The sequence below is a fragment of the Pseudonaja textilis genome, chromosome 1 (assembly GCF_049901715.1).
Source record: "Pseudonaja textilis isolate UNSWEBS1 chromosome 1, rPseTex1.2, whole genome shotgun sequence".
NCBI classification, from domain to species: Eukaryota; Metazoa; Chordata; class Lepidosauria; order Squamata; family Elapidae; genus Pseudonaja; species Pseudonaja textilis.
The window spans coordinates 36,236,303-36,255,772 of NC_141990.1; the positions used below are offsets into that span (position 1 = coordinate 36,236,303).

The 19,470-nt window shown below is 38.1% G+C and overlaps 1 protein-coding gene and 1 long non-coding RNA gene across 2 annotated transcripts in view; one reads left to right on the plus strand and one right to left on the minus strand.

Annotated features, from left to right (window-relative positions):
• LOC148127564 (uncharacterized) overlaps window positions 1–19,470 on the minus strand; it is a 141,097-nt gene that overhangs the window by 37,009 nt on the left and 84,618 nt on the right. The gene's annotated exons all lie outside the window — the stretch shown is intronic.
• Window positions 5,723–19,470, plus strand: part of FSHR (follicle stimulating hormone receptor) — a 29,801-nt gene continuing 16,053 nt past the window's right edge. Inside the window, exons 1-5 of the mRNA XM_087923454.1 lie at window positions 5,723–5,871; window positions 9,489–9,563; window positions 10,487–10,561; window positions 15,221–15,292; window positions 16,997–17,074. Of these exons, the coding sequence (XP_087779580.1) occupies window positions 5,723–5,871; window positions 9,489–9,563; window positions 10,487–10,561; window positions 15,221–15,292; window positions 16,997–17,074 (449 nt within the window). The remainder of the gene's footprint in view (window positions 5,872–9,488; window positions 9,564–10,486; window positions 10,562–15,220; window positions 15,293–16,996; window positions 17,075–19,470) is intronic.

Below are 19,470 nucleotides of genomic sequence, written 5' to 3' on the forward strand. Positions count from 1 at the left end.
GACAGCGAGTTGTTTGGATTTGTCCCAAAGTAGAGGGTGAATCTTGTTGCTGAGTCTGAGGTGGAGTGTGAGGAGATCTTTGTTGATTTGGTCTAGGAGAAAGCTTTTTGTGTGAAGTTCATTTCTAATTAGGGCCAGTTCTGTTCTTTTAAGGATGCGTTTGGTGGCTGCTGTGTTGGTGTGGAATTTCAATTGGAAGCTTGTGGGAATTAAATTTTGATCTCGGCAGTTGCATAGGAATGCAAGGTCACATAAAATGGAGGCTCTTTGGACTTCAAGTTTTTCATAAGTCCTGGTCAGATGGTGGGTTTCCTCCCCGTAGAGGTGCGCTATTTGTTTTCTGAGGTTCTCGCAGGTATTTATATGTGGATCTTTGGTTGTTCGGGTTTTCTCCCGCGTAAGATTCGAAGTATCTAGGCAACGTTTCGATGAAGTCTCATTCATCATCTTCAGGCTTCTGTCTCCGGCTCTGTGCTTCTCAGAGTAATGGAGATTGCAGCTGCTTCCTCCTTTTAACTGCCAGTGGGGTGGGACTTGATTGGGTGGGGGCTTGGCTGTGTTCTGATTGGGTGGGGTGTGTTCTCATTAGTAGGGGTTTTGGCTGTGTTCTGATTGGTTGGGGGTTAGCCGTGTTCTGATTGGTTGGAGGCGTGTTCTGTTCAGGTGGGGGCTTGGTTGTGCTCAGGTTAGTCTTAGTTGCTGGGGGATTTGAGCTGGAGAGTTGTGATCTTGCTGTTTGGCTTCTAGTTCGTGGTCCTGCTGCATCTTCATAGTGGGTGTCGGTTTGCTTCATGTATGGCTCAGAGGGGTTTGAAGTGGGTAGTGATGCAGCTGCAGTGCAGCTTCTGGTCCATGGTCGCTTTCTCATTTTCTGAATGGGTGGGAGTCTGTTTTCTACATGGAAGTGTGGTGGTGGCATCTTGTGTGGCTCTCATGGGTGTGGGTCCGGTGTCCTTCTTCATGTTAGGTACTCGTCTGTTCATGAGGGCGGGTTTCCAAATGGCTGGAAGGCGGGAGGTGTCATCTCGTTTGTTCATGCTGTGTGGGCGTTTTCTATCTCTATGGCTTCTCTGATTATTCTGCTGTTGAAGTGTTCGGTTTTGGCGATAGTTCTGGTATTTTTAAAATCAATTTCATGTCCTGTGGCTTTGAGGTGTTGGACCAGGGAAGAGGTCGTTTCTTCTTTTTGATTGAGTTCTTATGTTCTTCAATGCGTGCACTTATTCTTCTGTTAGTTTGTCCAATGTATGTGGTAGGGCAGGCAGTGCAGGGGATTCGTATACTCCTTGGTTTTCTAATTCGATTTTGTCTTTGGGGTTTTTTAGGACGGTGGATATTTTTCTGTTTGTGCAGAATGCTGTTTTGATGTTGTGTTTTTGGAGGATCTTGCTAATTTTGTCTGTAGTGCCTTTTATATATGGGAGGAGGGCTTTGCCGTTTTCTTGTTCTCTGTCTTGGATTTTGGTTGGGGTTTCTTTTTGGATTAGGTGGGTAATCTTTCTTTCTTCCACATATAAATACCATGCAGAACCTCAGAAAAAAATATATATATATATATATATATATATATATATATATATATATATATATATATATTTGTTTTCTGAGGTTCTCAGGTATTTGTATGTGGATCTTTGTTGTTCGGGTTTTCTCCCGCGTAAGATTCAAAGTGTCTAGGCAACGTTTCGATGAAGTCTCATTCATCATCATCAGGCCTCTGTCTTTGGCTCTTGCTTTTCAGAGTGATGTGAGCTTGCAGCTGCTTCTTCCTTTTAACTGCTAGTGGGGTGTGACTTGATTGGGTGGGGGCTTGGCTGTGTTCTGATTGGGTGTGTGTGTGTTCTCATTGGTAGGGGGTTTGGCTGTGTTGTGATTGCCCCCACCTGAACAGAACACGCCTCCAGCCAATCAGAACACGGCCAACCCCCCAACCAATCACAACACAGCCAAACCCCCTACCAATGAGAACACACACACACCCAATCAGAACACAGCCAAGCTCCCACCCAATCAAGTCACACCCCCACTAGCAGTTAAAAGGAAGAAGCAGCTGCAAGCTCACATCACTCTGAGAAGCACAGAGCCGAAGACAGAAGCCTGAAGATGATGAATGACACTTCATTGAAACGTTGCCTAGATACTGCCAATCTTATGCGGGAGAAAACCCAAATAACCAAAGATATCTATCTATCTATCTATCTATCTATCTATCTATCTATCTATCTATCTATATATATATATTAGTGAACCTTAAAAACAGTGTTGTGATTGTTTGGGGTTTGGCCGTGTTCTGATTGGCTGGAGGCGTGTTCTGTTCAGGTGGGGGCAATCACAACACAGCCAAACCCCCTACCAATGAGAACACACACACACCCAATCAGAACACAGCCAAGCCCCCACCCAATCAAGTCACACCCCCACTAGCAGTTAAAAGGAAGAAGCAGCTGCAAGCTCACATCACTCTGAGAAGCACAGAGCCAAAGACAGAGGCCTGATGATGATGAATGAGACTTCATCGAAACGTTGCCTAGACACTTTGAATCTTACGTGGGAGAAAACCCGAACAACCAAAGATCCACATATATATATATATATATATATATTTCTGAGGTTCTCACGGGTATTGGTATGTGGATCTTTGGTTATTCGGTTTTTCTCCCGTGTAAGATTGGCAGTATCTAGGCAACATTTCGATGAAGTCTCATTCATCATCTTCAGGCTTCTGTCTTCGGCTCTGTGCTTCTCAGAGTGATGTGAGCTTGCAGCTGCTTCTTCCTTTTAACTGCTAGTGGGGTGTGACTTGATTGGGTGGGGGCTTGGCTGTGTTCTGATTGGGTGTGTGTGTGTTCTCATTGGTAGGGGGTTTGGCTGTGTTGTGATTGCCCCCACCTGAACAGAACACGCCTCCAGCCAATCAGAACACGGCCAACCCCCCAACCAATCACAACACAGCCAAACCCCCTACCAATGAGAACACACACACACCCAATCAGAACACAGCCAAGCTCCCACCCAATCAAGTCACACCCCCACTAGCAGTTAAAAGGAAGAAGCAGCTGCAAGCTCACATCACTCTGAGAAGCACAGAGCCGAAGACAGAAGCCTGAAGATGATGAATGACACTTCATTGAAACGTTGCCTAGATACTGCCAATCTTATGCGGGAGAAAACCCAAATAACCAAAGATATCTATCTATCTATCTATCTATCTATATATATATATATATATTAGTGAACCTTAAAAACAGGATAACCATACAAAATTGGTGTTATTTTTGCAACTAACATGATAAAAAAAGAAAAATATAGCAAAACTAGGACAAATAAAGATTAAAATGTTTTTAAAAATTTACTTTTCCTATTTTCAACAGGAGATGCTCATAAATATTTATTTTGATTTGAATATAGTAGAAATACAGTAGAAATTCATACATCTCACTATAAAGGGAAAGACAGAACTCTGTCTGGATATTAACAACGGAGCCATTTCTAAAATCTAATTTTGATCTTCATAATTAACTTGGACCAGAAAGGACAGCATAAGTACAAGGTTTGCAGATCCTTCCCAAAGAGGTTTACAAAATATAACAGAGGGGAACACAGAATATGACAAAGTGGAGAAAAAAATATGAACAGGAGATCAGCTTGCAACAATTACATTCCTTGGAGGTGTGCTATATATAGTATGGTTGTTTTGGCGAAGACAGCTCTCAATTGGTTAATTCTTCTGGAAATTTCCATTCAAGATAGAGTAAAATAGCAAGAAAATACAGGAATTAAGGAACTGCGGTATTGTAGCCAATTGGAGATGAACTAGTTCTCTAAACTGAAGGTTTAGAGAAATGGCCAGGAAAAAAAGCTAGGCAAAGTAGTAGAAGGCTAGCAAGATCTAAATAGAGACCAAATATTAGGATGATTAATTTAGGTCTTCTAATTGGCTGCCAGAACATGAGAGGAGGAAGAGGAAGAGAAGACAGTGACAGCAGAAAAGCTTAAAATTTAAGCAGCATAAGCCTGACTATTGTTTTTCCTCTGCTCATTTCTGAATTGCTAGACCTGCCAAAATAGTAACTTCCTCCTCTGCTCCTTTCTGTATGTTGCATAAATTAGAAGATAAATATTACAATTATTTTAAACCTAGTGTGTTCTCAAATAAAAAACAATCCCTTTGAGAGGGAGCTAGTATTTAAGGAGGTAGAAGCTGTATCTAGTTGTTCAGCTTGGCTGAATTGCAAGAGACAGCTCATAAACCTAAAAGACACATTTTTATAGAAGACGGGTTGGTTTGTTTAATTCACAATTTGATTTTTTTAAGTGAAATATACAGCGTCACTGTAAAACACATGCTGTTCCCAGCTTCATCATCATGTGTAATGTAGTGGAATTAGCAATAGAAATGCAGTTAATTGCATTTCTTATTATGAGTGGATAATTTATATAAGGATGGATATAAATTTTGGTATTTGCATTTTCTAAGTTGTTTATAAGGTTAATTAAATATTTTCTTTCTCTACTGTCTTCCTCCTGGGGGAGAAAAATAATACTTACCAGACCAAATTAGTCTAAGAACCTTGTCAAATTCCCTAAGTGGATGCAAAGAAGGTGTGAAGAAAGGAAGATATTAACATTTATAGTACATATCTCAGATTCAGCCTCCAAAAGTTTGCCTGAAAACCTGAACGGACTCCCCATATTTACATATTGTATTTCTGAACCTGTCCAGTTTGCCTTTAATATACACTGATTGTCAATCAGACCAGTAGAAAATTGGCTTTTTCTGTGAAGATTTCATGTTTAATGGAACTCCTTTCTCATGGGAGATATATCTGGAATCATCAGCCAACCTTTTAAGCAGACCTTAAAAGTTACCTGTTTTGAATTGTTTTTCACAAAGTGGCTAGGAGGATTTCATAAAAATTTCTTCATTCATAAATCTGATGGTTTTAAATTCTATTAATTGTTAAACATACCATTTATGAGTGTATTTCTAGTCAATGAAACCTCTCAAATGGATAAATCCTGTAAGTGTGATATTACAATTTTCCCTCACTCTTAAATCTTTCCTGTTTCTTTCATTGATTATTAAACAATTGTGGGCTCCTGCCTCATTTGTCTGATGGTTTCTTAAGCCATATTGTTTCCCACTTTTTTCAAGGTTGTCCATGCATTCCATTACTTCATGTTAGATGTTCTACTTTGAGAATATGGATTAGGAGAAATCCAGGTTGAGCTTAAAAACACCTTTGTGGCTCTCGGCATAAGAAGCATTTTAAAGGCAAGAAATAATAGGCAAATACAAATAGCTGACTTATTGTGAGATACTAGAATTTTGTCACAAGGAGTACAAAATAAAATCAAAGGAACATAATTGCCAATGGTTTCCTTATTTACAGTTATTAGAAAGATTTAAAGAAGATGAAAGAGTTTATAGTCCTGAACATTGTAAGACTGAGTTTGAAATGGATTTATTATTTATCACATTTATACACTGTCACTTTCACTATTAAAGTGAATCTTGGTTTACAGATTAAAAAATCTATAAAATCTATACACCCCCCCAAAAAAAATCAAAAGACTACATTAAAAAGAGTTAAAAGGATGGAAGTAAAAAGACAGAGGCAGTGGCCTAAGTCATTGATTATCCCAGGGCTGCATATTGCCCTTACATCCCCATGCCAGTTGACAGAGTCAAGTTTTAACACTCATGCAGAAGGCCAAAAACATGGGGGCCAGCCTCACCTTAGGAGGCAGGATGTTCCATAGGATAGAGACAGCAGCAAAGAAGGATCCCTTCCTGGACACTGCCAGTCAAAATTCTCTAATTGACAAGATCCATAACATGCCTTTTCTGCCCAAGAGATGGTCCCTCGGGTAACCATGCCATGGCCCAAGCCATGAATTGAACATGTACATATTATGAGTGTATAATTCTTAAAATGTATAATTTTTACTGAAATTTGAAATAGAGCAGGGGTATCAAACTCAATTTCATTGAGGGCTGCATCAGGATTGTGTTTGACCTCAGGGGCCAGGGTGGGCATGGCAGGGAGTGGGGTGGCCAGTTTGACATCATTCATGTCAGGAGTGCCTGTGTTGGCCTGAGCACTCTTCCAACAAAAATGGGCTCCTGAGCTCCATTTTTGGGTGTGATAGCCTCCCGCAACCCTCTGCCAGCAAAAACAGAGCTCAGGAGGGCTGTGGGCTGATTCTTTGTGGTTTCCAGGGTGGTCCCATGGGCCAGATCTAAGCGCCCCATGGGCCGAATCTGGTCCAGGGGCCTTTAGTTTCACACCTCTCAAATAGAGGAAGAACCAGATTAAAGAATGTATGATAAGCTGGACTAAAATTTGGGGTTATAATATATAGATGAAAAAATGAGAAAATACATGGTTGAAAAGGACTAAAATTTATGCCGTTATAATCTTAAAAAGAACTTTTTTTAAAAAAATGATGTATTATTCATATATATCTATACTGTATAGCGGGAGTGTCAAACTCATATTGTTATGGCATCATCATATGATGTACCGTGACTTTTTCCCCTTTGCTAAACCAGGCGTGGGCATGACCAGTACATGATACATCCAACCCATGGGCCGTGAGTTTGACAGCCCTGCTGTCTCCCCAAACAGCAAGATGGGTGGTATAAATTTAATAATAAATAAAAAGTCACCAGAGAAACTGTCTAGGATATATAAAGTCATTTCAAGTACATATTGGAAATGTAAACAACAAGAAAGGATGTGTTATCATGCTTAGTGAGTATGTAAAAAAGCTAGAAAACTTGGGAAGAATGGAACTCCAAAATAAAATTTTGATGATTGAACTGGAGTCTGTTCAATGGAAGTACAAAAAAATATGGGTTTTAGTGTATGTCAATACATATATAGCCATCATGCTGTACCTTTTCATTATGGAGAGCACAGAAAGGAGCAAAAAATAATAAAAAAAATAATAATAATAATAATAATAATAATAATTAAAAAATAATAATCCGAATAAATTAAAGGCATAAAATTCAAGAAAAAAACCTTGTATATGATGAAAAGTAGAAGGTTGTAGATTATCTGTGTTATATTTAATTAGGTGTTTATTATTTAATCTTGTTTCTATTAGTTTATATCAGGGGTGGAATTCTACTGGTTCTGACCGATTCCATAGAACCCCTTGTTAACTTTCTAAGCAGTTCGGAGAACCGGTAGTTAGAAGAAATCTCCTTTTGTTTTTTTCCACCCTTATTACATTCTTGGCAGTATGCCTAGACTTACTGTCTCCGAAGGAGGTTTTTTTCTTTCCTGATACTTTCTTAAAGTGGAAGGGTTGTTTTAAGCTTTTTACACTGCTGTTGGGAGGAAATACTCCCCTGGAAATACTTCCAATTGGCATGCAATGAACAGCACTTTGAAGAAATAATTGAATAATGAAGCAGAGCTGCAGAAAGAAGCTTTTTAATGACAAGGAACCAAGATTTATTTATTTATTTATTTATTTTTATTTGTCGATTGCTTACAAGATAATAGGTCTAAGTAAAAATATAGTTATGAATACATGAATAAATATAAGAAAAATAAAAAATATAAAAGAAACAAATAGGACATTTTGTGATGAGTGACATTCAGCAAGGCTTCCTGGTTAGGTAGAAAGATTGACATTCAAACATAAGTTTACATACCCTTTCTGAATTTTGGTCTAAAAATTATTTTTGGTGAAGTTTAATTTTGTGCTTGGTGTCATTTAATCCTGTGTTTATTGATGGGATAATTTTCCCTATCCAGCTTTGTTTGGAAGGAAAAAGATTAATCTCTGTTCCTAAAAAGAAACTGGGTTAAGAAATCTGGCTAGTTCCTGTGTCTATTTGTTCCAGTAATTGGTTTAAAAAGCAACAGCTACTATTGTGATTTAATTATTTGTATTTTGTATTTGAATTTTTTCCTGCCTCATGGTTTCTTTTTCTATCTGGGGAGTGGGTCTTCCTTCACTGCTTTAGTGGTATCTGGCACTGTCCTTTTGGGGTGTACTTCCAAGAAGCAGGACACAAGGTTGGCACTGATTTTTTACTGCCTTTCTGTGGGGCATGTGATCTTTCCTTAAAGCTGGATGATTTCCTTAGGATATCTTGTGAGGTGAGTGAGACCAGCTGGTATAATGGTGCAAGTGGATCTAAGGATTGCTTCTTCTGGGTGTGCTCTTTCTGGAGAGCTTAAATGATCTCTCTGCTAAAGGGTTTCACTTTATGAGCAAGAGTTGGCTGCTGATAGTTATTGCATTTTAACTATTTTAATTCCTCAAGGTGCTCTGGAATCCTGCCTGATTTGTAACTCCAGCTTGCAGGTATTTTTAATCTAATGATTGGTATTTAGAGCAGCGTTTGGCAAGCAAGGAAGCTTTTTGTATTTTTGTACAGGTAATCCTTGACTTACAACAGTTCATTTAGTGACCATTCAAAGTTACAATGCTACTGAAAAAAGTGACTTATGATCATTTTTCACATTTATGACCATTGCAGCATCCCCACTGTCATGAGATGGCAGGCAGGGAGAAGTGCCCCTTGATGTGAGTGACATCGAGCTGGCCACGCCCACCCAGTCACATAACCACCAAGCCACACTCAACAATTAAGCCATGCCCACAGAACCAGTTAAAAAATTTGAATCCCATACCTGGTTTATATATATTGAACTGTTTTATTCCTTGTTTTTATTCCTCTTTAAAACAGGAAGATCTCCAATGTAAATCCCACTATTGTCAAACCCACACTGAGTCCAGATAGACTTAACATGTATATATGTATGTGGACAAGGTTAATACATCATATCAATTGAGGAAAATATTTGTAGCTCATGGTTGGGAAAAAAACAACCAAGCTCAGAGAGCATCAAAGACCCCTCATTAATACATCATGCTAAGACATACTGCAGCCTGGTTCACTTGACAGTGATTTGTGTATCTATGGCTATATATATTGGATAAACATAGCCAACCAAGATTAAATAAACATGTCTATTGCTGTGATATTGCACATTCTTGCAAATATTTCTTCTGACATTAATGCCAATATGAGCAAACGAAGTTACATGGACAGCAGAACGACCTGTATTACTTTAGTTTCCAGGCAATCATGTCAATACAAGTGATGAAGATATAAACAAACTTCTGAAAATCAAGAAGAAAGTTTTATAAGCAAGTCTCTTTCTTGCTGTGGTGGTTGATCACAACTATATTTATCTGAAAGGAAAACTAGGTTATTTCTCCCAAACATTCATCTTTAAATTGAGAAGTTTATGTCTCATTTATGGTAAATGGTTTGGTGCTAAAAAAAAATCTCTTAGAGATATGATTTAATTTTAAAAACAACCGTGTGTTTTAATGGACTCCAGTTTACAGCTATTTAATTCTTGAAAATTACAAAATTTTTGAATTATTTGTTTTATACATACAGTATTTGCCCAATTAACATTTCTAGTCATTTATTTCTATTTCCTTGACAGAGAGATCTCTCAAAATGATGCACTGGAAACCATCGAATCAGATGTTTTCTCCCACCTGCCCAAGCTTTATGAAATGTAAGTAATAAATGGAATTGAAAATAGAAAATCTCATTAAAAATGTAATGAACTAATTGATGAAATTATATAAATGTTTTTATATTTATCAAAAGAAAAGGGGGCAAAAATCTATTTCTATCCAACCATTGGTAACTGCCATGACCTCTTTTCCTTGCAGCCTGAAAAAAATGCATTTTTTTATTTTTAAAAAAATAGAAATTAGTCCTTGGCTGCCATTTCTTCACTTCTAGACTGAGTAGAATCACTATAAGGCATCATCCACCAAACATTCTCATGGAGGGTATTATGAAGGTATGGTACCATCACTGAAAAAGCTGCCTCTTTTTTCCTGCTTGCTTAATATTGAAAATGGTGGCACTTGGGAGAAGCTTCAAATAATAATCTAAGATGATAAACAGTTTTAAAAGGGAAGCATTGAAGCCCTGATATACTCAATGAGTTGTAAGGAATGATGGATTTGGAGTAAAGAAAGGAATTGCCAGATGGATCATAATCCTTGTACAGGTAAATTTTCAGCTCTGGCCAAAATCAAATTCATAAACTAATTTATGGTTAACTTATCATATTATAAGTTAATCCTTTAATAAGAACAGATCAATAAAAAGATACTAATAGTTTATTTACTATAAGCTTGTATTTGGGCTATAGTTATCATAAGTAAATGTACATATTAATTACACCAACATCAGAAAAGTATTTTCTCTAGGGTAATGGTCCTCAGGAGATGGTGATGACTTCACCTGTATGCCTTTCTGTAAACATGTAACTCAATATTAAGGTTATAGTGAAATTTTATATTTGACAAGCTACATGCAGCTTGGTAAGTAAATATTGCTTACTCATTCTGTTCTCTCTCAAAGAGCAAGACTTGAGTCTTTACAATACATATTCTTATGGACATTTTTCTTTTTTCCCTATAGAAGGATTGAGAAAGCAAACAATCTTGTGTATATCGATAGACATGCATTCCAGAATCTTCCTAGTCTCAGATATTTGTAAGTTTATGATTTATGTAACTGTTTCAAATCAAGTTATTTTTACATACAGTGTTCTTTTTGTTTCCTCTACACAATAACCATCCAGTCAATTTCTTTCATGTAATTAACACAACTGCTCCTGTTGTGAAACCTGTTCATAGTCCCAGTTCAAAAATGAAAGTTTTGATGATGGCAGTATTATTTCATTTCTGGTTCTGCAGCTTATGCATTTACTGCTATATTTTTTTTAGTGTTTGGAAAATTTAACTATGGGAATAAAATGGAATTGTCCCTTGGTAAGTGTGGCAGCTTCTTCCTTCTCCCATTTCTGTATATGAAACATGTTGTAAGCTTCTAAAGCCTTTTGGGAAAAAGTAAACAGAATAATTATAAGAACTGCTAGTCACTATTAGAAATATATCTCTAATTCTGTTATGTTTAAGGAGCAAAGGGCAATTCTGCTCTTCCCTTTGCTACCATAATGATCCACATAATGATCCAGAACAACATTCTGGTTCTAAGAGGGTTTGTTTTTAATGTACTCCATTGACTTAATTGAAGCCATAGTGCTCTTCTGTCTAGAACAGATATTTGCAGTGAAGCAGAGGTGGTATTCAGCAGGTACTGACCAGTTCTGGAGAACCTGTAGTGGAAATTTTGAGTAGTTCAGAGAACTAGAAAATACCACCTCTGACTGGCCCCGCCCCCATCTATTCACTGCCTCCCAAGTCCCAGTTGATTAGCTGGGTCTTCTTTTGTTGCCTTGCACAGGAGAACGGAACTGGAAAGCGGGTTAGTGGGGTGGAGAGGGAATGGGATGGGGTGGAGCGGGAATGGGACTGGCCCCGCCCCCATCTATTCACTGCCTCCCAAGTCCCAGCTGATTAGCTGGGTCTTCTTTTGTTGCCCTGCACAGGAGAATGGAGCTGGAAAGCAGGTTAGTGGGGTGGAGAGGGAATGGGGATTTTGCAGTAACCTTCCCCCAGGAGTGGGGTGGGAATGCAGATTTTACAGTATCCTTCTCCTGCCACGTCCACCAAGCCATGCCCACCAAGCCAAGCCACGCCCACAAAATCAGTAGTAAAAAAAATCTGAATCCCATCACTGTAGTGAAGGGATAGTCAACTGGAAAAAGCCTTACTATCTCCTTTACTATCTTCTTACCATTCTGTGGTTACTGTCAGATACTGGAATAGGAATTAGCACTTTTCATGTGCATCAAATATTCATTCGTGCAGCACTGCCTACAACAGATGCTCTCTTTTTCCCAAGTAGATCATATATTCTTTCCATATATGTATTAAATTTGGAAACAGGCAAATATAATGATAGAAAACAAAGGCTACATATCCTTATGGTTGAAGAAACAAGCTTAAGGATATAATAGCCTTTTTTGTTGTTATTGTTTCACTTTTCACAACCAAAGGCCTTTTTTTTTAACCGCTGCCTTAATTTTTGATGGAGATACAAGAAGTCAGGCTCTGTTTGATTTGGGGAATTGTGACCCATTCAATACTACCATTCCTTATTTGAATTCCTAAAAACTGTGGTCAATACCTGAGGCGAATTCTACAATTTGTATTATGGGGTTGTTTTTTTTTTAATTATTTTTGGCACTGCAAATGCTATGCCAGACCAATTCGTTCCCAGTTTTATTTCACACTGATCAGTTGATGAGATATAATGAAAAGGCAAAAGCACCTCAGCATTTCATCACAGCATTACACACTCCACTGAGAAAACTTGAGTGGCTTTTTAAAAACTTAATGAATAAAGAAAAGGGACAGAGCTGCAGATACCAGTGCAAAATTTAATTCTCCATTTCTTTCAGGCATCACATTATTTATTATGCACTATGCCATATCTTCAAACTTTTGTGTTGGAAGGAAAGGTGCCAAAAGGGGGATTATTTGCTTATTGTTTCTTGCAGTCATACAGTAGCTTTCTCCAGTTGCAATACATCCTTGACTTACAACCACAATTGGGATTGGAATGTCAGTTGATAAGTGATGTGGTCATTAAACTGGATCGGATTTTTATGAACATTTTCACTGCAGTTGTTAAGCAAATCTCATGGTCATTAAGTGTAAGCTAGAGAACCATATTCCTGGAGAAAATCTGTGTGATTGCCAAGAAATTTGTTTTGAATTGTTTACTTTATGAATAAATATAATCTAGTCCAGGGGTCGCCAACCTTTTGGACCTCAGGGACCACCAAACTCATAATTTTAGGTCCCAGGACCACTAATCAGTTCTGTGGGCATGGCCTAATTTGTGGGTGTGGCTTGGTGGTCATGTGACTGGCCAGGCACGGCTTGTATGTAAATATTATAAATATTTACATAAATATTGAATTTTTTATTAAAAAAGAGCAACTTTTACCTAAAATCAGGCAAAGCAGGCAGGCAGATTGAGTTGCTCACAGAATCACAGATTCATTCGGAAATCTATCTATCTGCCATTGGCTAGCTCAATCTGTCATATAAAATTTGCTTGCAAGCAAACTCATAAAATTTGCTAGCAAGCAAACTCACAAAATTAACTCACAACACACCATGTATGTAAATATTGATTTTTTTATATAAAAAAGCAATTTTTACCCAAAATCAGGCAAAGCAGGCAGATTGAGTTGCTCACAGAATCATTCAGTGATCTATCTATCTGCCACTGGTTAGCTAAGTCTCTCAAATTTGCTTGCCGTGAGTCTGCACTGAATTTGCTTGCAAGCAAATCTTCAGTCCTAAGGGAGGTTCGGCTGTGCTGAGCCGAAGATCTAAAGACTAGCTAGAAAACAAGAAACCCAATTATTTCCTGCTTCCTAGCTAATCTGAATCTCCTGGCACAGCAGAACAGATGATGGTCAGAAAAAGGAAAAATAGCAATTTAGCAGGCAAGTTTACCGGGTAAGGAGTGAGTGGGCGGGGAGGGTTCCCGTGGGCCATGTGGGCTGAGCAGCCTTGTGTTTCTGAGCAACCTGGATTAATTGCCTTGGGGGTGTGCTCTGGGGGTGAGATTTCTCTGTGGGCCACCAAAAATTTTCTCACGGCCCACCAGTGGGCCACAGCCCATCAGTTGGTGACTGCTGATCTAGTCACTTTCATAAAACACTACAGATAGTCTTCTACTTGCAACTACAATTGAGCAGAAAATTTATGTTGCTAAAGTGAGAAATTTGTTAAGCCCTATTTTACAACTTTTCTTGTCCTGTTTGTGAAGTAAATCACTGAAGTTGTTAAATTAGTAACGCCATTGTTAAGTGAATCTTGCTTCCGCATTGACTTTGCTTGTCAGATGGTCACAAAAGGTGATCTTATGACCTGGGACACTGCAACCATCATAAGTATGAAACAGTTGCTATTCATCTGAATTTTGATCACATGATCATGGAGATGCTGCAATGATCATAAGTGTGAAAAATGGTCATTAGTCACTTTTTTCAATGCCGTTTGAATAGTCACTAAACAAACTATTGTAAGTTGAGGACTACCTATAGTCATTCAGTCCACAGACCTAATATCTGTATGTGAAATAGGGAGAGCTGAAAAAACTAAAAGAAACACAAGCAGCTTCACCATTGGATAGATATTCTTAGGAAGTCACTCAGCCTGGCCACATTCTGGCATACTGAGTAAGACAAGAATAGATTTGCCACCCCTCCTTCTGCAAAGAGCAGAATGTCATCAGTATTCAAAGGCTCTTGGCTGTTGTGCTTAAAAGACTTCCTTTGCATGCTGTTTTGCTCTCAAGCAAATGCTGTGAGGATATGAAATAAGTCAGATAATAAACCGCTATTAGACTGTGAATGGCAAGAATGATGGAAACAGTGCAGAACATTATGATACTGATTGGAAGGTTGGCTTTGGAATGGAACTAGTTGTTCCTTATGTTGGATATGTGACTTACTGCCACATACTCATTAGTCCCTCTTTGAGACAAGTTCTTTGCTGCTTCTTTTCATATTTCAAGAATCTCATAAGTGTGAGGACAAAACTTGCTTTTCCCCCTTTAGTTTCACATGTTGAACAATGCAGCATATCTGTATAAAGTTATTTACTGAAGTCAGAAATAATGTCAGTGATAAGATCACAAGTTCATCCTGGGACAGCCTTCTTCAGTCTAGTACTCTCTGGTTCTGTGGGATTATAAATGCCATTGTTTTTAACTATTCTTGCTATCCTCCAAATATATTGAATTAACAGCAGAGGTGGCATTCAGCAGGTTCTGACCGGTTCTGGAGAATTGGTAGCAGAAATTTTGAGTAGTTTGGAGAACTGGCAAATATCACCTCTGAATGGCCCCATCCCCACCTGTTCTCTGCCTCCCAAGTCCCAGCTGATTGGCTGGGTCTTCTTTTGTTGCCCTGCACAAGAAAACGGAGCTGGAAAGCAGGTTAATGGGGTGCGGAGGGAATGGGATTTTGCATCTTCCCCTGGAGTGGGGTGGGAATGGAGATGTTACAGTATCCTTCCCCTGTCACGCCCAACAAGCCATGCCACGCCCACCAAGCCACACCCACAGAACCGGTAGTAAAAAAAAATGAATCCTATCACAGATTAACAATAAACATTCTGGGTTGCTGTGACACAACTGAAGGGCATCCATGTTGAGAAGGCATTTCTCATAAGTCCCTCCTTCCTCCCACAGCTAATTATGACTATATATTTTCTCTTCTTTTAGGTTAATATCAAACACTGCCATCAGATTTTTGCCTGTTGTTAACCAAGTACACGCTTTGCACCAAGTTGTGTTGTAAGTTTTTCCTGGATATTTTTCCAGCTTTAATTTTAGGAACATATATTGTGTGTGTGTGAGAAAGAGAGAGAGAGAGAGAGAGAGAGAGAGAGAGACAGACAGACAGACAGACAGATAGACAGACAGACAGACAGACAGACAGAGAGTAAAGCAAAGAGAAATAGTTTAAGGAGATTCTCAGTCATCCAGGTTATAGTTGTCCCAAGCGTGCTTTTTCAAGAGGCAACTGGACTTTCTTGTTCTTCTTTAAAGATGTATCACTGGAAACATCACTGGTAGCTTTCAAGAAGAGACTGGAATGCCACCTCTCAGAAATGATGTAGGGTCTTCTGCTTGGGCGAGGGGATTGGACTAGATGACCTACAAGGTCCCTTCCAACTCTATTATTCTGTTCTGTACTTCTCATCCAAGAAGCTTTTTCAGCTCTGACTGAATGGTGGGAATGGAAGAATTTATATTCCTATTATACTCAAGGAGTATAAATCCTTCCATTTCCCCACCATCTAGTGAGAGCTGAAGAAGCTTCTTGGGTGAGAAGCGAAACGTCTTCAAAGAAAGTCCAGTTGCCTCTTGAAAAAGCAACTTTGGGAAAGAGAAATAGGAGACATAAATTAAAATAGATTCCATCCAAATTACAGTTTAGCTCATACAAATCTTCAACAGAACAAAATCTCAGATTTTAAACTTGCAACACAAAGAGAATAGAATAGAAATTGATAGGGGATAATACATATTTTATTTCTGGAAACTCTTGAGTACTGTATATCCATTGTATCCATGGATAATTACAAAAGTTTCAAAGAGAATATACCTTCAGAATTGAACAATAGATCAAATTAAAATGAAGTAGCTATGTAAAATTATTTTTAGTAAGATGCAGTTATCAACATCATGTGAATATACTTCCGGTTATGCAGGGACTTCCTCTCCATCTCTTTCACATGTACCTACATGCTCTTCCCCAGATCTGCTTCAGAGAGCTCCTAGCCTTCTCCAGTGCAAGCACTGGGATGAGGCAAAAAGCTGCAGAGGGAAAGAGCAACTCATTCTCCTTATGTCTGTTGTAGCAATAAATAATACACACCACTGGAATTCATTGATAAAATACTTCTGAAGACAACAAAGCCATTTTGTGCATGGAAACTACTTACCATTAGCATTTACACAAGAATAGGTACCCAGAAGAAAATAGGATTTATCTTCAAACTCTCTCTTTAAAATCAGATTTTGACCTTTCTTTGTTCATTTCAAATTCTGTTATGCTAATAGTGATTCACAGCAGAGACAGTATTATGTGTGGTGATTTCCAGTTGGAGGTTCAGCCACACACAAAAAAGAACTTTGCTACATGCCAGAATTTTAGTCCTCAAAAAAGTTTTATTAGTTGTTATATAAAGTATTTATTATATATTTGCATTTTTGTATGATTGTAATTATGCTCTCACTTCATTTTGACTTTGGTATCTACTACTATAAAATCTTTCCTCCCCCCCCCTCCAAAAAACTGCTAAAGTTTAAGGAATGAGAAAGAAGAGGTGCTGCCTTGTATTTTAACAACACAGTATGAAAATCCATGTTTGTATCCCTTCCCTTGTCTTTTCTTTTAATCTCAGAGATATTCAAGTCAACATAAATATTCGCAAAATTGAAAGAAATTCTTTTCTTTTGTATCCCTTCCCTTGTCTTTTCTTTTAATCTCAGAGATATTCAAGACAACATAAATATTCGCAAAATTGAAAGAAATTCTTTTCTGGGCCTAAGTTCTGATCGTGTTGATATGTAAGTTACATCTGATTTTATACACATACATGTTATTTATTTTTTGCCTATTTGCATGTATGTTAATCTTTCATAATCTCAGAAGTTTTAAAATTGAGATTTAGGAACTGTTATTCAAATGTATTATATTAAATAATGCTGTCTTGAAAAAAAGGAAACAAGAAAATGCCAATTTCCTTGACAAATAAGGACATCTGAGCAATAAAAATCACCTTAGCTTCTATTGTTGCTGATTTATCCAGCTCAATCTCTTTTCTCATCGCATTAGCAGTTTCTGCTTACAGCATGTCCTATATGGTACTCCTTCTTCCATGTCCTCATTTTCTCAAGTTTATACTGCTTAACCTACATTTTTTTAAAAATGCAGATGCTATAGTGGGCTTTGGATTTACTACAGCTTTCCAACTGATTAAATTTCATGGATGTGAAAATAGGCTTCAGTGCTGGCAGAACTGAATTGCTTTACTCCTTTTGCATTCAGTGTCCCCCCCACCCCACTCTCTTTCTCAGTATGAAGCACATTTAAAAATTAATGATGCTCCCATTCCTTCCCCTTTTCACATGCCAAGACACTCTCATATCATTCAAGTGCCACTCAAAGTCAGCAGGATGGCTTCTTATTTCCTGTCAGCTCCCAACATTCTCTTCCTTCATTAAACGATGGGGAAAGCAGCTGATTATTTGATACACTTGTGCATAATGTTAATATATCATTACTGGCTACTTCACAGGACAGTGTCATGCTGCCTGCTTGGAACCTTTTGCATTGTGCAGGAGCAATCATGTCTTTTAGTAAATCAGCGTGCAGCCTTGACACTTCTGTCTATTGGGCATAACAGAATATATGTTATATGTTATATATATATGAATGTGGCCAAGCAGATGCCTGCTTTCTCCCACTATCATTATGAGACTGGCCAACATTTGCTTGTGCCATTTCCAGAAGCTTCATTCAGAGATGCTTTCTGGCCAAGGACAAGTTAAATAGAGTTCAATCTGGGTGGTTTGGGCACTTCTCTGTCCCTCTTTTGCAACATGTTACATGTTCCTGTCTCTGTTTTATCTCTACTTGCATAAAACAGTGGGTGGGGGAGGATTCCTTATGACTGTTCTCTAAGCTGCTAAAATAATAGATCTTCTGAGTTGGTCAGCATGACCTTCTGCAAGATCCTGTCCAATTCTGTACTACTGAACTCTAAGATTTTGGTAAAGTATTGCTGTGAGCAGTGCCTCTTAAAACCAGGAAAAAGGCAGCTAATTGCAGGCAAAATTCAAATGTGTGGTCTAATAAGGTGCACATGATGAGCAGTGATAAATCTTCCATTTTCCTCACTGAAAAGAAGGAAGATTAAGAAAGGTCCACGTGTGTAGTAAAAAGTTAATTTGCATTGCAACTGGTTCTAAAAACAAGCCTTACCAATTTATTTGGCTCGCTGCAAGAAATCCTATGACACCGTAGAACAGTTTCTGGAAATCTTGTAAGAGGCATGAATCAAGTGTTAATGCTGGAACTCAGCTTCTATCTTAATTGGTTCCTTCATGTATTTATTCATTTTATATACTGTCTTTCAGTTCTTTGAACACTCAGTAGATTTAACAATATAGAAACACAGAATGAAAATAATATAATCATAAGGCAATTAAAACAGCAAGTGCCAAAATCATTTACATTTGATGGGCTAGGTTAAAGGGATATATTTTCATTGCTCTTTTAAAGGTGAAAAATGTGCTTCAAATGCAATTTGTGAATTCAATCACAAGCAGCAACCCAGGCAAAAGTCTTCTCCCACATGCTCACATTATCTTCCTGGGCACTGTCCAGATCTCCTGCCCTACCTAAATATTTTTAAAGTTGTTTTAATTAAACAAAATTAAATGCATTCCATAAACAGTCTTAGAAAATAAAAATAATGGATGGCTGCAGCTGAGCATAAGCAGGATCTCCTGTTCAGGTAAAGGAAGAAACCAAAAACCTAAGTGAAATATAAAGCAATAAAGAACATCATGGAAACTAGTTCACCTTATTTTAGAACCTATTCTTTGAAGATCCCAGACAGCCATCAATATGATCTCAGCCATCAATATGATATGAAAGGCAGTATAGTGCAATCTAAAGTCATGTTCTTATTTTAGCTATCATACTGCAGACTAAATGAGCATCTTCTGTATTCTTTCATCCATATTATTTATAAAGATGTTAAGCAAGAAGACTCAGGAGAAAAACTTGCAGCAGGTCCTTTTTCCCTGATCTCTAACCTAATGAAGATCTGCCAATGAGCATTATTCTAGCCTTCCAAGAGCCTCCTGTCAGGAAGTAATTATCTGTTGGGTGACTTCTCAATCTGAATTTTCCCTCAAAAACAGGAGTTTGTTATTTGGAGGTCTACCTCATGATT